At 41.4% G+C, this 25,379-nt stretch overlaps 1 protein-coding gene across 1 annotated transcript; it reads left to right on the top strand.

The window, feature by feature from the left end:
- The first annotated feature begins 5,682 nt into the window (after positions 1–5,682).
- LOC141405762 (uncharacterized) lies at positions 5,683–20,786 on the top strand. The gene is made up of 5 exons (XM_073990448.1): positions 5,683–5,994; positions 6,496–6,721; positions 9,890–9,908; positions 17,711–17,912; positions 20,297–20,786. Exons 1-5 carry the CDS (start codon positions 5,683–5,685, stop codon positions 20,642–20,644), a joined length of 1,107 nt encoding a protein of 368 aa, XP_073846549.1. The 3' UTR covers positions 20,645–20,786.
- Positions 20,787–25,379: the final 4,593 nt, after the last annotated feature.

Genomic DNA, 25,379 nt, shown 5'->3' with positions numbered 1-25,379 from the left:
GCCTTATTGCATCACTTACATCTGCCAAATGATTAAGTAGCCCAGATCTTTGTTTCGTTTAAGACAGTTGACCAAGTTAATGGACAGATGTATGTGTGTGTGCGCGATTTGTTAGTTACTAAGTAAAACATGATGCCAGAGATTTTATTACAAAGGAGTCAGTGAGGGAAGTATGCCAAAGGTCAAAGGAGGATAATTTTTAAATCAAATAAATGATAATTCCTTTGAAATTATTGTTTAAACATTAAGACGGGAAAACAATGAAAAAAACATAGAAAAGTGTGGCAACACTTATTCCTCATGAGTTAACATATCGTTGTAAATGCACTGAACATACCTTTTATAGAAATAACTTCATTGTATTTCTGTCTTAAATATTGGAAACTCTTTCGTAGTTCTTGGTATACCTCCCACCCTCTCTGCACACGGCGGCTAGTAATTATTTAGTTTTGTTAAAAAATTCCTGAGATCCATATTTGTAATAATTTATATGCCTTGCTTTCAAATTCTAGATCATGTGTGTCGGTTGTCTGCTGGAAAAAGCCCTCAAAAGAGGACAATTAAAATTCAATTTCACCATTTCAGGAAAGACGCACAAAATACCATGTCCATGCATGTTTCCTTTTTGTTTATAACTAGGTTTTGCCATATGTTGTTTAACAAGATAATTTGGATTAAAATTATATTAGATTAAGCGTTTGAAACGACCTCAAGCAATACTACGTCTTTTAGGAAAACTTTTTCACTCAAACCATAGTTTAAATCAATGCCATTCTTTGGTATTGTTGAAGTTACGAAGTTTTTCGGCAAATTCTCACACACATGACCCGAACGCAACGAAAGATCACACAAAAGAGAGTAAATGTTTTGATTTGTTTTTGTTTTGCAGCATGCGTGTATACAACCTTACTAACCCACTGTCAAAAGTTGCCAATATTGAGAATTGTGTGTGCCATCTTCTTGGTCGGCAGTGGTTTAAATGGTGGTATATAAATAAACTTTATTTATATAAACTTTATTTAATAAAGGCACATTTTGCCGCCTTTAGGAACTCTCCCATTCGGTCAATGCATTTAAACGAATGCACGCGTTGAATCGGAACCTCTAAAGGAACCTCTACTAATTTAGTCGCCAATAAAGACTACTTCATTCATTCACAAAGCCCCTCTTGATCAATTATAAACCGTTTCTGGAGGCTTTAAACGAGCCTTCAGTCATTCCATAAAACCATTAGGACGACAAAACAACCCTTTGCTCGTTCAGTGCATTCATGCAGGCGACTAAAGGGGTGCACTAACTTATTCAGAGCAGACTTTCACTCGTACCATGGCCTATAAAGAAAATTCATTCTTCAACTGCCTATAAATTCAATCATTAAACCCTTCATCAATTCCTGCTCAACTGTTTCAGCCGCCCGGACTGTCTATAAAGAATCTTCGCTCGTTCAGTCACTTGTAGAAACTGCTTCACTCGTTCAGTCTCTTGTAGAGACTCCTTCACTAGCTCAGTCGTTTGTAGAGACTCGTTCAATAACCCACAGAGATTCCTTAACTCATTCAGTAGCCTCTAAGGACTCCTTGACTTGTTAAGTCGCCTCTGGAGACTACTTGACTCGTTCGGTAGTGTCTTCAGACTCGTTCCGTCGCCCATAGAGACTCCATGGCTCCATTAGTGGCAACTAGAGATTCATTGACTCGTTCATTAGCTTTTAGAGACTCCTTCGTCCGTTCAATTGACTATTGAGACTCCTTCACGCATTAAGTTGTCTGTGGAGACCCGTTCAGTCATCTAAAGGCAACGACTTAGCCGCCAATATAAACTCCTTCATTTTTCAGATTCTCAGTAGCTTATAGAGACAGACCCCTTCACACCTTCAGAAAATCTTTCAATCGTTCAGACCGCTACAGTTGTTCAGTCGCCAACAAACTTCTTCACTGGCTCACTCGCAAATAGAAACCCTTTCACTCGTTCAGACGCGTATAAAAGTCTGCTTTACTCATTCGGTCGCCTAAAGCGGCTCCTTTACTCGTTCAGTCACCTACAAGAGAGAGACGACTATAAAAGGCTCATTCACTCCTTGACTCGTTTAGACGTCTATAAAAGGCTCATTCACTCGTCCAGTCGCTATAGAGACTCCTTCATTCCTTCCTAGCCTATATGAGACTCGTTCTCCTGTCCAGAGGCCTATGAATGACTAATTTACTCGTTTAGACTCCTGCAAAAGACTACTCCACTCGTCATTACTTCCTAGCCTATAAGAGACTCCTTCACCCTTTTAGACGACTATAACAGGCTTATTCAATCCATGAGTCACCCAAAGAAACCCTTTCAGTCACCCAAAGAAACCACTTCACTAATTCGGGCGCATATAAAGGACTTCTCCACTTGTTTTGTCGACGATAAGAGACTTCTTTACTCTATCAGTCGCCCGCAGAAGACTCCTTTTTTCGCTCAGATTCATAGACTCCTTCATTCCATCCGAGACTCCTTCACTCGTTCAGACGCCTGTTAAAGACTGTTTCCATCGCCCAGTCGCCTAGAGAGACTCCTTCACCTGTTATTCGCCTTTAAAATACCTTCGCTCGTTCAGTCACCTATAAGAAGACTCGTTCAGTCACCTATAAAGACTCCTTCACTTATTCAGTTGTATCCTCCACTCGTTTAGTACTTTATAGACACTTCTTCGCTCGTTCATTCGTCGATAGGGACTCCTTCACTCGTTCAGTAGCCAATAAGAGATTCCTCCGTTCATTCTTCACTCGTACAGTCGCCCATAAAGACTCGCTCGCCTGTAAAGACTCCTTCAATGGTCAAGTCGCCTATAAAAGACTCCTTCACTCGTTCAGTCGCCTATAAAAGACTCCTTCACTCGTTCAGTCGCCTATAAAAGACTCCTTCACTCGTTCAGTCGCCTATAAAAGACTCCTTCACTCGTTCAGTCGCCTATAAAAGACTCCTTCACTCGTTCAGTCGCCTATAAAAAACGCCTTCACTCGTTCTGTCGCCTATAAAAGACGCCTTCACTCGTTCAGTCGCCTATAAAAGACTCCTTCACTCGTTCAGTCACCTATAGAAGACTCCTTCACTCGTTCAGTCACCTATAAAAGATTCCTTCACTCGTTCAGTCGCCTATAAAAGACTCCTTCACTCGTTCAGTCACCTATAAAAGATTCCTTCACTCGTTCAGTCTGCTATGAAAAACTCCTTCTTTAGTTCAGTCACTTATGAAAGAGTACTCGCCTAGAAGACTCCTTGACTAGTTAAGTCACCAACACACAAACACTTTCACTCGTTCAGTCGCCTATGGAACCTCTTTGACTCGTTCAATCTCCTATAGAGACTCGTTCAGTCACTTATAAAAGACTCCTTCGTTCATTCGCATATGAAACAGTCTGTCTCTAGTTCTGTCGCCTATAGAGACTCCTTCACTCGTTCAGTTATCTATAGAGACTCATTCGCGCGTTCAGTCACCTATGATGGTACCTTGACTAATCCAGTCACCTATAAAAGACTCATTGACTCTTTCAATCGCCTGTAAGAGGCACGTGCAGTCGCCTGGAGAGACTCCTTGATTCGTGCGCAGACTCTCATTGACTCGATCAGTAGACTCACGAGACTCCTTCACTCATTCAGTCGCAGATTGAAGAAACTCGTTCAGTCGCCTTTAAAAGACTCCTTCATCGTTCAGTCATCTATAAAAGACTATTTCTCTTGTTCAATTTTCGTTCAGTCACCTATAGACACTACTTCGCTCGTTCAGTCGCCCATAGAGACTCCTTCAGACGTTCTGTCGCCTATAGAGAATTCCATCACTCGTTCCTACACCTATGAAAGTCTACTTCATTTGTCCACTCGCCTATAAGAGGTTTATTCACTCGTTCAATCGCCTATTAGAGTCAAGTGCAGTCGCCTGAAGAGACTCCCTGATACACTTACTCACCTCTAGACTCGCATTGACTCGATCAGTAGATTCTCGAGATTCATTCACTAGTTCAGTCGCAGATACAGACTCGTCCAGTACTTTAACGAGACTCCTTCACTCATTCAGTCGCCTATAAAGGACTCCTTCGCTCGTTCAGTCTCTCATAAAGACTCCTTCAGACGTTCAGTCGCCTATAGATAATTTCCCAATCGTTCAGTCCCCTGTAGAAACTCCATCACTCGTTCCTACACCTATGAAAATCTACTTCACTTGTCCAGTCGCCTGGAGAGACTCCTTGATTCGTGCCCAGACTCGCATTGACTCGATCAACAGATTTTCGATATTCATTCACAACTTCAGTCGCAGATAGAAACTCGTTCAGTCGTTTAACGAGACTCGTTCAGTCGCCTTTAAAAGACTCCTTCATCGTTCAGTTATCTATAAAAGACTCTTTCGCTTGTTCAATTTTCCAATAGACTCCTCTAGGCCTATTCTGTAACTTTTATCGATCGAAAAGTTGTTATAATTTCTTTTGTTTTTGTAACAACTTCAAAACAAACAAATGAAATTGTTGTAAAATAAACAATAAGTAAAGTTGTTAAAAAGTTACAGAATAGGCCCCCTGTCACCAACAGACACTACTTCGCTCGTTCAGTCGCCCATTGAGATTCCTTCAGTCGCTTAAGGCGACTCCTTCACGCATTCAATCGCCTATAAAGAACTCTTTCACTCGTTCAGTGAACTTTAAAGACTCCTGTACTCGTTCAGCCGCCTGTAGATATTCGTTGAACTCGTTCAGCAGTCTTTGCACTCCTTTTTGCCTCGTTCAGCCACTTATAGAAACACCCTCACTAGTTTAGTCTCCTTTTCGGTAGGACATCTCCAGCCCTTTTCGCTCAGTGCTAGCCAGTCTATACTTAGCCAACTTCCCATTTAGAAGAAAACCCTGTCTTCATCTAAAATCGATTTATTTATTCGACATGGTTAGAAGAAAAACATCACAAAAAAAAAAAAAACAAAAGAAAAAAAGGCACGACAAAGATCACCAGATCTAAATGGCAAGATATTTCAGGTGATGTATTCAGCTGGCATAAGAATTAAAGCATTTAACTTTACAAGCGGCATGCAACATGTCGCACTTCAAACTAACTTCGGACACAGCTGACAACAACAAACAACAAGAAATCCCAAAACAAAAGTCCAATTGAAAATTGATGCGAATACGAATTTTGATTTTCATTTGGAGTTGAAAGATTTTTCATAGCATCGCTGCTGTTATAGATTTCCACTCAATTCTTGTTTTTCGCTCGTTTTTTTTTTGCCGGCCAATGGTCAGCCTAAAACTTGGTATTTTTGTGCAATTGTGCGTCAATTTTGTGTGTTTCGCACAACATAAAATATCAATAACTAAAATTCTTTTAATGTCGTTCGGCTTTTCGCAGTCATACTTAGCGCGCTCTTTGCTGTTGTTTTTTCTTGTTATGATTTTTGAAAGACGAAAAAAATTCATTCATTTCAGATTTCTTTCCTGAGAATTATGTTGCACAGTCGGCTAAAGTTTGTTATAAAAGTACGACAAAGTTTGTAATAAATAACAGTTCATAATAACGTATCTAAACGGGTAGTTCGTTGTCGTCTTAAAGAGTTACCGATATAATATTTCTTGTTAAATCCTTAAGAAACCATTTTTGTTTAGTTAAAATGAAATTTTTGGTGAGCTTTGAGAAGAAAAGTGTTGGCTTGAGAAAGAGTGAAAAATTATGAAAATTTTGTTGTGTGTGTTGCAGATCCTTGCCTGTTTGTTTGCTGCTGCCGTGGCCGCTCCTGGTGGATTATATGGTGGCCATGGTGGTTATATTAGTGCTGGACCAGCCTACAGCTATGCTGCCCCTGCTGTAAGTTATGCTGCTCCTGCGGTTAGTTATGCTGCTCCAGCCTATGTCAAAGCCGCCCCTGCCATCAGTTATGCTGCTCCAGCTGTTAGTTATGCTGCACCTGCTGTTAGCTATGCTGCCCCAGCTGTGGTTAAGGCCGTAGCTCCTGCTGCCACCAGTTACTCTACTTTCAGTACAGTAAGTAGTTCATGGACAAAAAAATGTTGAAGAAGATCCTTCAAACATTCCGTCCACCACTTTTAATCGTTCAACCACCTGAAAAACCTCCTCCCTAGTGATTTATAGATACCCTTCACTCGTTTAGTCACTTAAATGACGTTTTTTATTGTTCAGTTCAGTATATCGATAAAAAAATCATTCAACCTCCCATAAAGAGTCATACCGAGTGCTGCAAAGGCTTCTTCGCTGATTCAGTAACCTATAAAGAAGCCTTGACTAGTTCAGTATATAAAAGACTCCGTCACTCGTTCAGTGTCCTCTTAAAGGCTTCTTCACTCGTTCAGTCGTCTATGAAAAACTCCGCCACTCGTTCAGTTACTTCTAAAATATTTCATCAGTCGGATTTTGTGGCCTATAAAAGATTCCGCAAATCATTCCGTCGCCTTTTGAAGACTTCATCATTCGTTTAGAATACTGGCTTTGATCTTATATTATCCACTTTCCTCTCTTTTTCCACAGGTTGTCAGCCATCCTGCTGCCGTTAAAGCTGTCGCCGTTGCAGCACCAGCTCCCATTGTTAAAGTAGCTGCTGCTCCCGCTATTTCATATGCCGCCCCTGTATCCTATGCTGCCCCTGCTATTAGCTATGCAGCACCTTCCTACTCTTATGCCGCCCCAGCTGTATCATACAAAGCCGTAGCTGCAGCACCTGCCATTAGTTATGCCGCTCCTGCCTTATCCTATGGTTATGGCGGTTATGGCCATGGCTATGGTTATGGACACCATTAAATTATTGCAACCCTTCGCACAAAACCTAAATTCCCAAAAATGTCCAAGACGATCAACGCCGCGCCGTTTCAATGATTAAGTATCTCCAAGTCTTCCGGTTGTTTAGTCATTTAATTTTGTGACAAATGTGAGAAAATTTTATTAAGGATGTGGAACCAGGACGAAAACGTATCAGAGAGAGAGAGAGAGAGCAAATAAAGAACGAAGAGACCCAGCGAGTGATATACCAACAAATCTGACCAGCCACCACCAATCTACAACACCTTACGTTACGTTTTGTTACAGTTTTTCGTATTATTTTTCTTGTTTTGTGGAGCAGAAAGAATCAAATGTATTATTTCTATATTTATAATAAAACAACAACAACAAAATCGAAATTAAAAATTATTTCGATTTAAAATATTTTGTAAGTTTCCTTTTTTTCTAATTTCTTTTATGTATTTTTCTTTCCAACTAATTTTTTTATTATAATTTTACGAATGTGGTATTTTTAAATGGCAGAGAAAAAAGTTCAACACACAAAGAGAAGAAGAAGAAAAATTAATTTAAGCCCAAACAAAATTAAAAAAAGTGAAAATGGTGATAAATTGATTTAGACATTAAAATTATTTAATTTTGTAAATAAAAATCTTGTGAACTTTTTTCATAAAAAATACTGTAGTTAATTTATTATTGAACTATTATCGAAGCTATTATTATAGTAGAGCAACTATAGAGACTCATTTACTCTTTTGTCGCCTATGGAAGACTAGTTCACTCGCACAATCGCTATAAAAGATTCCTTCGCTCTTTTAGTCTCCTAAAAAGACTTCATCGCTTAAAAAGATTTTAAAGATATCCTTCACTCGCATACAAAAGACTTCTGCTAATTCAAATATAATTCTGAAATCTTTTTGGTAGGTCGAACTTGGTATTTAGTCTTTTATCAGATATGACTTAAGCAAAAATGCCATGCTTCTTATGTGTCGAGGCCTTTACTCCTTTAGAAGCCTTAAAATAACTCCTTCATTAGATTAGACGTCTATAAGGAAATCTTCACACGTTCAGTCGCCTAAATAAAACTTTTTCATTTGCACAGTCACCTACAGAGACTCAATTACTCGTATAGTCGCCTATAAAACTCCTACGCTCGTTCAGTCGCATATAAAAGACCCGTTCACTCGTGAAGTCACCTATAGAAGACTCATTAATGGTTCAGTCGTCGATAAAAGTCCCCTTCATTCATTAGGTGGCCTATAAGAGTCCTTCCGTCTCCTATAAGGGCTTCTTCACTCGGTGAAAAACCATCACAGGGTTTTCACCTATAGATACTCGTGGAGGAGTATTTTTGTCGCCTCTTTCAGTCGCCTACAAAAGACTCCCTTTATCATTCAGACTCTTATAAAAGACTCCTTCACTCGTTCAGTCACCTATAGACGACTCCTGCACGTGTTCAGTCCTCAACTTCTGTCGCCTACACACGACTTCTTCGTTCGTTCTGTCACTTGCAAAACAATCCTTCACACGTTCTGTCGCCTACAAAAGATCCCTTCAGGTTTTCAGTAGCCTTTTCTTATTCAGTTCCCTAGAGGAAAATCCTTACTCGTTCAGTCGCCTATAGAGACTCCCTCACTCGGTCAGTCAGCTCTGGAGGCTTCTTCATACGTTAAGTCACCTGTAAAAGATGTATCCACTCCCACAGTCGGCTATAAAAGACTTCTTCAATCATACAGGGTCATATAAAAATCTCCTTCTTTCGTTCAGTCATCGCTTATAGAAGACTCCTTAAAGTGTTCAGCCACCATTAGAGACTTTTTGACGTTAAGTCGCATATAGAGGATCCTATACTCGTACAGTCATCAAAAGAGACTCCTTTGCTTGTACAGTCATCTATAAAGGATCATTTACTCCTTCAAACGTTCATTCACCTAAGGAGACTCACTCATTCGGCCACCATTAAAGACTCATTTAGTCACCAATAGAAACTATATCAGTCGTTCCGTCAACAGTGGAGACTCCTTAAATAGTTTAGTCACCTACAAGGACTTCACTATTTCGGCCACCTGTAGAGACTCCTTCACTTGTTCAGCTGCTTCTTCCCTCGTTCAGTCGCCTATAGAATACGCCATCACAGGATTTTCACCTATTGATACTCCTCCACTCTTTTTGTCGCCTAAAGAAAATTTATTTACTCTTTGAGTCGCCTATGGAAGACTCCCTTAATCGTTCAGACTCTTATAAAAGACTCCTTCACTCGTTCAGTCGCCTATAGATAACTCCTCCACGTGTTCAGTCACCGTTAGATACTTCCTCAACTTTAGTCGCCTACACACGACTTCTTTGTTCGTTCAGTCACCTACAAAATAATCTTTCATACGTTCTGTCGCCTACAAAAGATCCCAACAGGTTTTCAGTAGCTAATAGAAACCTCCTTTTATTATTAGGCGACACGTTCAGTCGCCTATAGAGACTCCCTCAATCGGTCAGTCAGCTGTGGAGGCTTCTTCATACGTTAAGTCACCTGTAAAAGATGTCTCCACTCCCCAGTTGGCGACAAAAGACTTCTTCACTCATACAGGGCCATATACAAATCTCCTTCTCTCGTTCAGCCATCGCTTGTAGAAGACTCCTTCAAGTGTTCAGTTACCATTAGCGACTTTTTCACGTTTAGACACATATAGAGGATACTTTACTCGTACAGTCATCAATAGAGACTCCTTTACTTGTACAGTCACCCTATAAAGGATCCTTTACTCCTTCAATCGTTCAGTCACCAAAGGAGACTCACTCATTCAGCCACCATTAAAGACTCATTCAGTCAGCAATAGAAACTATAAGTCCTTCAGTCACCAGTGGAGACCCCTTAAATAGTTTAGTCACCTACAAAGTCTTCACTATTTCGGCCACCTATAGACTCGTTCAGCCGCTTATAAAAGACTACTGCACTAGTTCAGTCGCCTACAGAAAACTTCTACCCTTGTTCAGTCGCCTAATGAAGACTACTTCTCTAGTTCAGTAGGCTACAAAAAAACTTCGTCATTTGTTCTGTGGCCTATAAAAGATCAGTTTATTTGACCAGTGGCGTATAAAAGACTATTGTGCAGTCGCCTGTAAATTCTTCTCAACTTACTCAGTTTCCTACTAGGGATTCCGTCGCTTCAGTAGTCACTTATACAAACATACCCCCAAGACTGGCTGAAATCTACTTTCATCACGATTCCGAAGAAAAACCACCCAAGACAATGTACTGATTACAGCCAAATAAGTTTGAAGAGCCACGCTCTCAAAATATTTCTAAGAATTATACATTCCAGAATATATAAAAAATGTGAAGAATACATGGGGCTATCGCAATTTGGATTTAAAGAAGGCATGGGTACGAGAGAAGCTCTACTCTCTATACAAGTTTTAATACAGAAAGGTAGAAATGTACAAAAGGACGTATACATTTGTTTTGTGGATTATGAAAAGGCCTTCGATACCGTACAGCATGACAAAATGATGGAAATTCTCATTTCTATTGGCATCCAAGGAAAGGAATTACAATGCATCAAGGAACTATATTGGAACCAAACAGCACAAGTCGACATTAATGGAGAACTTACAGACTCCATTGCAATATCGAGAGGAGTTAGACAGGGCTGCATACTATCACCGTTACTTTTTAATACTTACGCCGAAAGAATTTTTCAACAATCAGTCTCTAACGTTCGTAAAGACATATATATTGGTGGAACATTCGTCAACAACATCAGATATGCAGATGATACCACGTTAATTGCAAGTAGCCTGTCAGAACTACAATTCCTTCTGAATCGTCTAAATATCTGTAGCGGAAAGTATGGGTTAAAGATCAACATCCCAAAAACTAAATATATGGTTATAACCAAGTCCAGAAACCAAGAAACAACCGAATTACAAATAAATAATGTACATATAGATAGAGTACAGACCTTTAAATATCTCGGCGTCAAAATAAATGAAAACTGGGATAACACAAAAGAAATGCGATGCAGAATAGAAATGGCGAGAGGTACATTTTTCAAATACAAAAATGTCTTATGTAGTCATGGCATAAACATGGAAACAAAAATTCGATTTGTCAAAACGTATGTCTGGTCGGTATTGCTGTACGCCTCAGAAGTATGGACGTTAAAAGCCGTTGACTTAAAGAAACTGGAATCTTTTGAAATGTAGATTTATCGACGTATTCTTAATAATCCCATAGACACATTTGATACCCAATTCAGTAGTTCTGACAAGGGTTAATCGAGAACGTGAACTCATTACAACAATAAAAAGAAAACCGAGAACCGAAAATACAAGCTGCTCCAAACCATAATCGGTGGAACGATAGAAGGAAAGCCATCCAGATGACGGAAAGAAACATCATGGATTGACAATATACTGAAATGGACCGGCATTGGAAATCTCTCAATCCTACTGAGTGAAGCCAGAAATAGAGAAGCTTTTATGGAGATCACGAATAGTATATGAATATACCTTAAAATTTGTAACAAATAATAATATATAATTGTATTGGTCGCTTATATTCGAGATCGAATATGCAAATAAAGAAGAAGATACAAACATTTTCACTCGTTCAGTCGCCATAAAGAACTTCATCGCTTGTTCAGTCGCCTATAAAGGCCCATTCGATCGTTCCTTCGACCATTCAGTCGCCTATAGATACTTCACCACTCCTTCAATCAGCTGTGGAGGTTCCTTCCTTTCTCAAGTCACCTGTAATAGACTTCTTGATTCGTTCAGTCGGCAAAAAAAGACTTCTTTACTCATTTTGGAACCTACAGCGACTTATTGACTCATTCAGTCACCTAACGAGACTCCACCGCCCATTTAGTCAACTAAAGTGATCCCTTCGCTCATTCGATCGCCTATTAATGACTTCTTCAATGCTTCAGTAGCCTATAAAAGGCGTCTTCACTCGTTCAGTAGCAAGATACTCGTTCAGTGGCCAATACAAGACTCCTTCATTGCTTAAGTCGACTACAGAAGACTCCTTCATTCATTCAGTGGCCTATAAAGACTACTGAACTTACCCAGTTGCCTAAAAGAAATTACATCGTTCCTTCAGTCGCTTATTAAAGACTCCTGAACGGATTTCGAGGCCTTAAGAGCCTCCATAACACGTTCAGTCGCTTATAAAAAATAACATCTATCATTCACTCGGCTATAAAAGACTCATTTACTTTTTTTGTCTAATATAAAGGGCTCCTTCGCTCGTTCAGCCGCTTATGAGACCCGTTTACTCTTTCGGCCGCCTTTGAAAGACTTCTTCACTCGTTCAGTCGTCTATAATAGACCCCTTCAGTGGTCTGTAGAAACTATTGCCATCGTTCATAGGCTTCGATCGAGTCACCTTTAGAAAACTCATTGCCTCGTTTAGTCACCTCTAAAAGAATTGTCCACTCCCTCAGTCACCTATTGAAGACGCCTTCACTCGTTCAGTCACCTACAGAAGACTCGAACACTCGTTCTATCGCATATTAAAGACTCCTTCAATGCTTCAGTAGCCTATAAAAGGTGTCTTCACTCGTTCAGTCGCCTACAGAAGACTCGAACACTTGAACAGTGCCTTGTAGATTCTCCTAATCTCGTTCAGTAGCCTAAAAGAGACTAAAGCTTGGTTTATATTTACGAAATCCACTCGATTTCAACTGTCAATTCCATTGCTTAAATGTCAAATGAAATCGAATGGATTTCAGATGAGTTTTCGTTTGACGTGTACACAAAGGAATTGACAGTTGAAATCGAGTGGATTTCGTAAATGTAAAGCAAGCATAATTCACTCAATCAGTCTTCTATAAAAACTTCTTTATTAGTTCAGTGGCCTATGGAGACAACTTCACTCTTTCAGTGGCCTATAGAACTTTTTCACTCGTTTATTCGCTTTCAAAGGTATCTTGTCTTCTTCAGTGGCCCATAAAACACTTCTTCCTTCAGCCGCTCAGCGGTTTGTAGAGATTTTATCACTCGTTCAGTGGCCTATAGAGGCGAATTCCCAACTTTAGTAACCTATACAAGAGTTTTTAACTCGTGTTGTGGTCTTAATGGCCTCCTTTACTCGTTCAGTGGCCTATAAAAGATCCATTCTCCTTTTCAGTCGCTATATAACACTCGTTCAGTCATTTATAGAGACTCCTACACTCGTTCAGTGGCCTATAGAGACTCCTTCACCCGTTCAGTGTCCTATAGAGATACCTTCTCTCTTTCAATGGCCTATAAAACACATCTTCTCTCGTTCAGTGTTATATGGAGACTCCTTCACACGTGCAGTCTCCTATGGAAGAATTCTTAACCCGTTTTGTGGCTTAAAATCTTCCTTCATTCCAGGGATGGAAAATTTAGTACAATAGTACTTTTTCAGTACCATTTCACTATAAAAAGTACCGAAGTACCACCGCGGCCAATTCAGTACCATTTCACATACTCTAGTCTAGAAAAAATTTATGTATGTGGAACTAAAAATGCAAAATTCAAGATTAAAATTGCTAGAAATTTAAAAAATTTGGATGTATGTATGTACCTTCAAGTTGGGAATATACCAAAATATAAACCGATATTGATAATTTTCTTCGTGGATCTCTTCCAACCTTTGAGAATCCGAAATATCAAGTTACAGTCACTACGGTAGACTAATTATTTAAAAGACTTCACATCGAGCGGTATCGAAGTACATACATTCCAATATGAGAACCTGCAATACCTCTCTTATGGGGGCTATATTAGTGCTGGCAAACTATCGATAGTCTGACTATTGTTTTGATTACTGACGAAAAATAAAGTTTACATCGGCCAACAAAACATTTTTTGGACTATCTGTCACGAATTATTTAAAAAAATAATTTGTTCATAGTTCAATATAAACAAGCCTTTACGACAGCTATCAAAACGATAGTCGGACTATCGATAGTTTGTCAGTTCTAGGCTATTTAAAATGTACATTTATACCCACATTCTCCATAGGAATGTCTTATACCCATATCGAATACAAAGCATCTAATTTCAGTAATTTCGATGGGATAATAAGGCTAAAACTTTTGAAAATACCGTTCTATGGGGGCTTTATCAGAACGTGGGCCCACCCTGACAAATTTCTGGGGGAAAGTTTGTAGCCCCAACGAAGACTAAATACCTAACTAAATACTAAATACCAAATTTAAACAATTTTGGTATGATAATGTGGCTCAAATCTTCAAAATACCGAAAATCGGTAGGTACGTTGTATGGGAGCGATATCAAAACGTGAACCGATAGAGCCCATTTTCAATACCAAACTTCCTAGGAGTAATTGAAGCTTCTGTACCATATAAAACATCTCCATATTAAATATTGAGAGCTGTATCTTGAATTCAACAGACGGACGGACCTGGTTATATACTTTATACAGTCTCCGACGAATATTTCGATGTGTTACAAACGGAATGACAAAGAGGAACTAATGCACAAAATATTTTGAGCATCACCGCTTTAGAGACTCCCTCACTCTTTCAATGGTCTATAGAGTCTCATTCACACGTTCAGTCGCCTACATGATTTCTCTTCTCTCTTTCAGTGTCATATAAAACACTTCTTCTCTCCTTGAGTCGCCTATGAAACACTTTTTCACTCGTTCATTGGCCTATAGGGACTTATTCTTAAGCGTTCAGTCACCTATAGTAAACTTCATCACTCGTTCAGTCTCCTATAAAAAACCCTTCACTTGTTCAGACGCCTATTAGGAAGGGGTAAGTCGACTTGTTGCAGTCCAAACTTTGGAATCCAAAGTCTAAAAGTCGAAGTCGACTATTGACTGGAGAGAAAATCGCATAATCGATTATCTTGTGATCGATTTTCGATCTTTCCCGATTTTAGTTGACTTTGGCGGTTGTTCAGTTTACAGAAAGCCAGTAAGTAGTCACACGTACAATAGTGTTTTGAAGAAATATGGGTTAAGAAAGCGTGTAGATGAGCTGTTTCCTCTCTCTCTCCCAAAAACTCAATTTGAAAACTCTTTAATACGCGATAGAACAAGTTTCGAAGAAGTTTCGTTAGGTGACCTACAAAATCATCTAAAGAAAACTCAAAAATCGACGAAAAATCGATTATAATTGATTTTCCACGGTTATCAAAAAGTCGAAAGTCGAGTTTTAGGAAAACTGAAATAATCGTCAGACCGAAAACCCGCATTTTTAAATTTTAGACCAAAATCAATAAGTTGAAAAATCGATTATTGCTTTCTATTACCTACCCCGAAAGCGGGGTACACACGATCAGTTTTGACTGTCGATTTTTCGGAAATATCGATAAATGTCAAACTGTCCAGCAATCACAAAATATTTTATGGTTGCCTGATGACTGACAAAAATGAACGACCGCACTGGCAAGCAACCGATTATTTGAGCAAAACTGACAGTCAAAACTGATCATGTGTACCCCACTTAACGCCTATGGAAGAAAAATTCACTCACTCAGTCAAAAAGAAAAACGTATGCACTCGTAGTCGCCTGCGGAAAACATTTTACTCATTAAGTCGCCTATAAAAGACTCCTTCACTCGTTCCTTCAATTATAGAAAGCTCCTTCACCCGTTCAGTTACCTATAGAAGACTCTTTTACTCTTCTGTCCCTATAGAAGACTCCTCCACTCGTTCAGTGGTCTGAAAAAAAATATTTACTCCTTCGGTCACCTATAGAGGACTGTTTCACTCGTTCAGTCATCTATAAAAGGTCATCTATAAGAGACTCCTTTACTCGTTCAGTCACCTATAAAAGACTCCTACACTCACTAAGTTGTCTTTAAGCACAGCACTCCTTCATTTGTTCAGTCGTCTTTAAGAGCCCCTTCATTGGTTCAGTCGCCTATAGAGATTCCTTCACTCGTTCAGATACGTAATAAGATTCCCTAACTCGTTCATTAAACATTCCATTCTGTCATATGTTCACTCCATTCTGTCACATGTTCAGTCACTTATAGAAGACTCCTTTACCCGTTCAGGGTATATTCTCCTCCACTCGTTCATTGTTCTATAAAAACTGCTTCACACGTTCAGTCGCCTGAAGAGACTCCTTCTGTCTTTCAGTCGCCTCAAGAAACTTCTTCAATCGTTCAGTCTCCTATAGACCTTCATTCACTCAGTCAGTGGCCTACATGTTCAGTCACCAATGGAAATACCTTCCCCTACAAAATACTTCATCGTACGTTCAGTCGATTTTAGAAAAATCCTTCGCGTGTCCAGTGGCCTATTTAGACTCATTTTCTTGTTCAGTTTCCTACAAAAAATTATTCACTCGTTCAGTGGCCTACAGATACACTTTCACACGTTCAGTCACCTGTGGAGACACCTTCACTTGGTCGGTGTCCTACAAAATACTTTATCATACGTTCGACTCCTTTCTTGTTCAGTCAGAAGTGGAGTTTAGAGACTCTGTTACTCGTTCGGTGGCCTACAGAGACACTTTCGCTTGTTAAGTGGCCTATAAAGACTTATTCGCTCGTTCAGTCGCTTATTGAAAGCCCTTTCGCTGATACAGTCCTTTATATAAGGCACGTTCTCAAGAATCTCAGACAGTGCCTAACAGCCCAAACGATCACAAATTCTTCCTTTTTGAATGTCCTTCATTTCAATTATCAATTCTTTGTCCTTTGAGTCCATCATGTCATATGCCACAAAACAGACATTAGGGTGCAAATTGTTAGCTTCCCATCATGTAACTGTAATCTTCTTAATCATGAAATCGATATTTTTAGCCGCATTGTAAAAAAGGCTCTAGGTTAAATAACAATAACACAATTAAATAAGGTAAAGAAATTTGACGATTAGTTATGAGATGTCTTAATGAACATCGGAAAAACATGGGGTGAACATGTGAGAGATAGGGATTGCAGTTCATGACGTATGTTTGATGGATTGCGGCTAAATATTGCATAGGAAAGTACTGCATTTTTGGGAGAAAAGAAATTATTTCACCTCTCTTGTTAAGCAACTTCAGCGTCTGCCTTAAGACCCTGTAAATCAATGAAGTTTAAAATGTGGCGTGAACATTGCCTAGAAACAAATTTCACAAATCTCTTACACTTTTCATCTCTAAGCGGAATGCATATAACCTAAAGTAGATTTACCCGCATATGGTCGTCATTGACCATATGAAGATCTAACAGACAATGACAACAACAAAAACCAAACCGTCGACCACACGCACAATAATACGCGGCCAGAAAATTTAATTCACAGCATTTAATTTGTTAAAAAGTGGCGACTAAAAAACCCGTCACATCACCCGATAAGTGGGCAAATGAGGCAAATGTAACAACAATAGAAGAAGAAAAAATGATGCGAATGTTGTTTGTTGTTGTCGTTGATGTTTCATTAAAAAGTTGCATCATTGCAGGCAATGCATTGCCGGTATTTGCACTGATTTTTGTCCACACACACTCATTTTGTGTGGTCTCCATATGGGATTAAAGGCCTACTGCAGATTCTTTAAGCTTTGTTTGGTTTCAACTTCATTTTTGTGGCGTTTTGTTCGTTTTTTACATTTTCTTATAAAAGTATCGCTTGTAACAATGATAGATAACAGTAACGCCTTAGGTATCAAAACGAACAGTCCTGTTTACTAACAACATTTTGTTGCAAGCGAAAATTTATCGGAAAATCTCGAAATAAAAATATAAAAATAAACCGAAAAAAACACTTCCTTAAACCTCAAAAAAATAACAATATGAAATTTTTGGTGAGCAAGCGAAGTAGAAGAAGAAGTGAAGAAAAGAAAAAAAAAAGATTCTGCAAAATGTTCTGAGTGTAAAACTAATAATGTGCAACTTATTGTGTGTTATAGATCCTGATTTCTTTGATCGCTGCTGCTGTCGCAGCTCCTGGTGGATTATATGGCGGTCATGGTGGTTTTTATGGCGGTGGTCTTAGTTATGGTGGTGGCATTAGTTATGCCGCTGCCCCCGCTGTCAGTTATGCTCCAGCTGTTTCGTATGCCGCCCCTGCCGTCCAATATGCTGCCGCTCCTGCCATTAGTTATGCCGCCCCTGCCGTCCAATATGCTGCCGCTCCTGCCATTAGTTATGCCGCCCCTGCCGTTCAAGTCGCAGCCGCTCCTGCTGTTGTTAAGGCCGTTGCTGCTCCTCAAGCTACCAGTTTTACCACATTCAGTAGTGTAAGTAGCAAAGAGGAAAAAAAATGGGGAAATGAAACGCTTCTCCTTTGACAAGACTATAGAGACTCTTACACTCGTTCAGTTGCCTAAAGAAGGCTTCAGCATTACTTCAGTCGCCAACGGAAGACACCTTCACTTCTTCAGTCACTTATAAAGACATTTAAGGTGCAAACACAATGAAATATGCCGCTTACTTCACGCTTAATTTCATATAAAAGAATAAAGGGGAGGTACTACCTAATTAAAATGCGATCCTCCATTTCTTTATTCTTTTACATAAATTGAGGCTTGGGTAAGCATGAATTTCTCATTGTGTTCTCACCTTTACTCACTCAGTCTCCTTTCATCCAGTTACCTATTGAAAGCTTCAGCTATCATTCAGCCTTATAAAAAATATTCCAGTACTCGTTCACTTCCCTTAAAGAAGACTCTCACACCTAGGGAGTAACTTATAGTTCGTTCACTAGATAAGTAGCATTAAGAGCGGTCTATCGTTCGTTCGGGCAACTATAAAGGCATACTCAGAGGCCTACGAACACGCTTCAGTCCCTCCGGTGCTTATAAAGCCTCCCTTACTTTTTCAGTCACCTTAAGAACTAGTTTTGTTCGTTCAGTCAGATATAGAAGACTCCTTCACTCGTTCAGTCACCTATAAAATATTCCTCATTCCTTCAGTCACCTAAAGAAGACTCCTTTACTCATTCAGTCACCAGTAGAAGACTCCCTACTCGCTTAGTCGCCCATAGAAGGCTCCTTCACTCGTTCAGTCACCCATAGAAGGCTCCTTCACTCGTTCAGTCACCCATAGCAGGCTCCTTCACTCGTTCAGTCACCTATAGAAGGCTCCTTCACTCATTCAGTCACCTATAGAAACCTCCTTCAATCGTTCAGTTACCTATAGAAACCTCCATCACTCGTTCAGTCACCTTCAGAAGGCTTCTTTAATCGCTCAGTCACCTATGGAAGACTCCTTCAATCGTTCAGTTACCTATAGAAACCTCCTTCACTCGTTCAGTCACTTATAGAAGGCTCTTCAATCGTTCAGTCACCTTCAGAAGGCTCTTTTACTCGATCAGTCAACTTCCGAAGGCCCATTTACTCGTTTTGTCACGTATAGGAGTTTCCTTCATTCGTTCAGTCACCTATAGAAGGCTCCTTTAATCGTTCCGTCGCCCATAGAAAGCTCCTACATTCGCTCAGCCACCTTCAGAAAACTATTTTACTCGTTCAGACACCTATGGAATACTCATTCACTCGTTCAGTCTTCTGTATAAGGCTCCTTCACTCGTTAAATAATCTATAGAAGGCTCCTCCACTTGTTCAGTCACCTATAGAAGGCTTCTTCACCTATAGAAGGCTCCTCCACTCGTTCAGTCACCTACAGAAAGCACCTTCACCCGTTCAGTCACCTATAGAAGGCTCCTTCACTCGTTCAGTCACCTATAGAAGGCTCCTTCACTCGTTCAGTCACCTATAGAAGGCTCCTTCACTCGTTCAGTCACCTATAGAAGGCTCCTTCACTCGTTCAGTCACCTATAGAAGGATCCTTCACTCGTTCAGTCACCTATAGAAGGCTCCTTCACTCGTTCAGTCACCTATAGAAGGCTCCTTCACTCGTTCAGTCACCTATAGAGAGCTCCTTCACTCGTTCAGTCACCTATAGAAGGCTTCTTCACTCGTTCAGTCACCTATAGAAGGCTCCTACATTCGCTCATCCACCCTCAGAAGGCTCCTTCACTCGTTCAGTCACCTAAAGAAGACTCCTTCACTGATTCAGTCACCTATAGAAGGCTCATTTACTCGTTCAGTCACCTTTAGTAGTCTCCTTCACTCGTTCAGTCACCTTTAGTAGTCTCCATCAGTCGTTCAGTCACCTTTAGAAGTCTCCATCACTCGTTCAGTCACCTTTAAAAGGCTCCTTCCCTCGTTCACTCACCTACAGAAGATTGCTTCACTGATTCAGTCACCTATAGAAGGCTCCTTCACTCGTTCAGTCACCTTCACTCGTTCAGTCACCATTAAAAGGCTCCTTCACTCGCTCAGTGACCATTAAAAGGCTGCTTCACTCGTTCAGTCACCTATAGAAGGCTCCTTCACTCGTTCAGTCACCTTTAGAAGTCTCCTTCACTGGTTCAGTCACCTTTAGAAGTCTCCTTCACTCATTCAATCACCTTTAGAAGTCTCCTTCACTCGTTCTGTCACCTATAGAAGGCTCCTTCACTCGTTTAGTAACCTATAGAACTCTCCTTCACATGTGCGATCAGGCTCCTTTAGTCGCATATAAGCCCTGAACGATTTGGTCATAAATATTTTTGTTCCAAACTACTTCCTTCCGACTACTTTAAATTAACAACACCAACTAAAACAATGGCATTTCTTTTTAGGTTGTAAATCAACCAGCTGCCATAAAAGCTGTTGCCGTGGCTGCGCCAGCACCAGCTATTTCATATGCTGCTCCCGCCGTTAAAGTTGCTGCCGCACCAGCCATATCATATGCTGCTCCCGCTGTTTCCTATGCTGCTCCCGCTGTTTCATATGCTGCTCCTGCCATATCATATGCACCATCGATTTCATATGCTGCTGCTCCTGCCATTTCCTATGCTGCACCAGCTGTTTCCTATAAGGCCGTTGCTGCTGCACCAGCTATCAGTTATGCTGCCGCTGCACCAGCCATATCTTTGGGTTATGGTGGCTATGGTGGTGGTTATGGCTATGGTCATGGTCATCATTAGAGAGCTGCTGTCACAAAACAAAGCAATTGTGAAATAATCCAAAACAAAACCGCCGCATTGTAAACTACGAATTTCTGAAGACATAAATATTTCATTTAGTTTTAAGTTGTTTTTTTATTACATATTTAATTATTATCTGCGAGAAGCGGAGCACTTTGACAGAAAGAATCACATTCCAATCGCATTATAAGCAACTAATTTTCATTGTTATTTCCACATCTTTTATTTCATACTAACATTTTTATTGTTTTTTTTTTATTATATCGTATTTACTTTCTTTTAAATCAGCTTTAAATGGCACAGAAGAAAGTTCATCCCAAGCTTTTTGCAAAAGTTTTCGACAAACTTTTTGAGAAAAAAAGAACAATATAACTGGGAACCACCGTGGATTTTGTTTATAAAAAACCAAATTGTATATCTTAATGATATAAACATGAAAAGAAAAAAAAATATTTCAAAAAAGAAACGCCAGAAAAAATTCCAAATAAATAAGAACTTTTTTCATATAAAAGTGCAATTTATTTTGTTTTTATTTTAAATCGTTCCGTCGTTTAAAAACAAAGACTCTTTCAGGCGCCAATAAATTACACCTTCTTTCGTTCAGTCGGCAATAAAAAACTCCTACAACGGTTGAGTCGTCTACAAAAGACTCCTTCATTCGGTAGCCAACAAACACTACTTCACTAGTTCAGTCGCCTATAAAAGATTATTTATTCGCTCCGTCGCCTAAAAGAGACTACTACACTAGTTCAATCACTTATAGAAGACTCCTTCACCCATCCTGTCACCTGTAGAAGACACCTTCACTCATTCAAACGCCTACAGAAGACTCCTTCACTAGATCAGTCGCCTATAGAAGACTGCTCCTTTCGCTCAGTCACCGATAGAGGCCTCATGTCAGGCCTCATGTCCTCATTTAGTTACCTATAGGAGTCCTTCACTCGTCTAGTGTCCTACAGATACTCTGTCAGACGTCTAGTCGCTTATAGAAGACTCTTGCACTCGTTCAATCGCATACACAGACTCCTTCACTTGTTCGGTCGCATATAGAGGCTACTTCACTTCAGTTAATTTTTTCAAGCGTTCAATCGTGAATAGAGACACTGTCAGGTCTCTGGTCGCCCATATAAGCCTGTTTCACTTGTTCAGTAACCCATAGAGTTTCCTTCACTTGTTCAGTCGCCATTAGAAGACTCCTTTACTCATCCAGTCGCCTATTGAGACTTTGTCAATCGTCTAGTTCCCTATGAAAGACTCCTTCGCCCGTTCCGTTGCCTATAGAATGCTCCTTCACTCGTCCTGTCGCCTATAGAGACTCTGTCAGTCGTTTAGTCGGCTATGAAAGTCTCATTCACCCGTTCAGTCGACTATAGAGACCCTTTCAGTCATCTAGTTGCCTGTGAAAGACTCCTTATCCCAATAAGTTGCCTATAGTATACTCCTACACTCGTCTATAGAGACCCGTCAGTTGTCTAATCGCCTATGAAATACTCCATCACCACTTCAGTTGCCTATAGAGACCCTTTCAGTCATCTAGTCGCCTACGTAAGGCTCATTCACTCATTCAGGTGCATATAGAAGACTCATTCACATTATCATTCTTCAGTTTACCAGCCTATAGAATACTTCTGTACTCGTTCAGTCGCTTATATAGACGCTTTCAGTCATCTAGTTGCCTATGAAAGACCCCTTTACCTTTCCAGCTGCCTATAGAGACCCTTCCAATCGTCTAGTCGCCTATGAAACACTCATCTACCCTTTCAGATGTCTATAAAAGATACCTTCTTTCGTTCAGTCGTCTAAAAGTTTCTACCAGGCGTCTGGTTGCCTATTGAATAATCCTGCACTCGTTTAATAATCTATAGAGACTCGTTCACTTGTTCAGTAGCCTACAAAAGACTCCTTCCTTCGTTCAGTCGCCTATAGAGACGCTGTCAGTCCCCTTCTGCACTCATTCTGTCGCCTGTAAAAGACCCCTTCACCCGTTCAGTCTCCTATATAAGACTGCTTCAGTCGTCAAGTCCTCTATAGAAAACTCCTTCAGTCGCTTATAGAAGACTACCTCACTACTGATACTCTATAGTAGACGACCCAAGGGGTCATCTACTCTACACTAGACGACCCAAGGGGTCATCTACTCTACACTAGACGACCCAGGGGGCTGTCTACTCTACACTAGACCATCAAAGGGGCCATCTACTCTACATTAGAAGACCCAAGGGGGCCGTCTACTCTACACTAGACGACCATAGGAGGCCGTCTACTCTACAGTAGACGTCACAAGGGGCCATCTACTCTACAGTAGACGACACAAGGGGCCATCTACTGTACAATAGACGACCCAGTAGACGAACCAAGCAGCCATCTACTCTACAGTATACGACCCAAGCAGCCATCTACTCTACAGTATACGACCCAAGGGCCATCTACCCTACAGTAGACGACCCAAGGGGCCATCTACTCTAAAGTAGACGACCCAAGGGGACATCTACTCTACAGTAAACGACCCAAGGGGCCATCTACTCTACCGTAGACGACCCAAGGGGCCATCTACTCTACAGTAGACGACCCAAGGGGCCATCTACTCTACAGTAGACGACCCAAGGGGCCATCTACTCTACAGTAGACGACCCAAGGGGCCATCTACTCTACAGTAGACGACCCAAGGGGCCATATACTCTACAGTAGACGACCCAAGGGGCCATCTACTCTACAGTAGACGACCCAAGGGGCCATCTACTCTACAGTAGACGACCCAAGGGGCCATCTACTCTACAGTAGACGACCCAAGGGGTCATCTACTCTACAGTAGACGACCCAAGGGGCCATCTACTCTACAGTAGACGACCCAAGGGGCAATCTACTCTACACTAGACGACCCCAGGGGCCATCTACTCTACAGTAGACGACCCCAGGGGCCATCTACTCTACAGTAGACGACCCCAGGGGCCATCTACTCTACAGTAGACGACCCAAGGGGCCATCTACTCCACAGTAGACGATCCAAGGGGCCATCTACTCTACACTAGACGACCCGGGGGCCATGTACTCTACAGTAGACGACCCAGGGGGCCATGTACTCTACAGTAGACGACCCAAGGGGCCATCTACTCTACAGTAGACGACCCAAGGGGCCATCTACTCTACAGTAGACGACCCAAGGGGCCATCTACTCTACAGTAGACGACCCAAGGGGCCATCTACCCTACAGTAGATGCCCCAAGGGGCCATCTACTCTACAGTAGACGACCCAAGGGGCCATCTACTCCACGGTAGACGACCCAAGGGGCCATCTACTCTACAGTAGACGACCCAAGGGGTCATCTACCCTACAGTAGACGACCCAAGGGACCATCTACTCTACAGTAGACGACCCAAGGGGCCATCTACTCTACAGTAGACGACCCAAGGGGCCATCTACTCTACAGTAGACGACCCAAGGGGCCATCTACTCTACAGTAGACGACCCAGGGGGGCATCTACTCTACAGTAGACGACCCAGGGGGGCGTCTACTCTACAATAGACAACCCAAGGGGCCATCTACTCTACAGTAGACGACCCAAGGGGCCATCTACTCTACAATAGACAACACAAGGTGCCATCTACTCTACAGTAGACGACCCAAGGGGCCATCTACTCTACAGTAGACGACCCAAGGGTCATCTACTCTACAGTAGACGACCCAAGGGGCCATCTACTCTACAGTAGACGACCCAAGGAGTCATCTACTCTACACTAGACGACCCGGGGGTCATCTACTCTACACTAGACGACCCACGGGGCCATCTACTCTACCCTAGACGACCCAAGGGGCCATCTACTCTAAAATAGACGACCCAAGGGGACATCTACTCTACAGTGGACGACCCAAGGGGCCATCTACTCTACAGTAGACGACCCAAGGGGTCATCTACTCTACATTAGACAACCCAAGGGGCCATCTACTCTACAGTAGACGACCCAAGGGGCAATCTACTCTACAGTAGGGCTATCAACTCTACAGTAGACGCCCCATAGGGCCATCCACTCTACAGTAGACGCCCCTTAGGGCCATCTACTCTACAGTAGACGACCCTTAGGGCCATCTACTTTACAGTAGACGCCCCTTAGGGCCAACTACTCTACAGTAGACGCCCCTTAGGGCCATCAACTCTACAGTAGACGCCCCTTAGGGCCATCTGCTCTACAGTAGACGCCCCTTAGGGGCATCTACTCTACAGTAGACGACCCAAGGGGCCATCTACTCTAAATAAGACGACCCAAGGGGCCATCTACTCTACAGTAGACGACCCAACGGGCCATCTACTCTACAGTAGACGACCCAACGGGCCATCTACTCTACAGTAGACGACCCAACGGGCCATCTACTCTACATTAGACGACCCAAGGGGCCATCTACTCTAAATAAGACGACCCAAGGGGCCATCTACTCTACAGTAGACGACCCACGGGGCCACCTACTCTACACTAGACGACCCAAGGAGCCATCTACTCTAATGTAGACGACCCTGTGGGCCATCTACTCTACAGTAGACGACCCTGTGGGCCATCTACTCTACAGTAGACGACCCTGTGGGCCATCTACTCTACAGTAGACGACCCTGTGGATCATCTACTCTACAGTAGACGACCCTGTGGGCCATCTACTCTACAGTAGACGACCCTGTGGGCCATCTACTCTACAGTAGACGTCCCTGTGGATCATCTACTCTACAGTAGACGACCGTGTGGGTC

Source organism: Musca autumnalis, unplaced genomic scaffold, assembly GCF_047663935.1.
Source record: "Musca autumnalis isolate F117 unplaced genomic scaffold, ASM4766393v1 scaffold_5, whole genome shotgun sequence".
Lineage (NCBI taxonomy): Eukaryota > Metazoa > Arthropoda > Insecta > Diptera > Muscidae > Musca > Musca autumnalis.
This window is presented reverse-complemented; position numbering and strand designations above follow the sequence as displayed.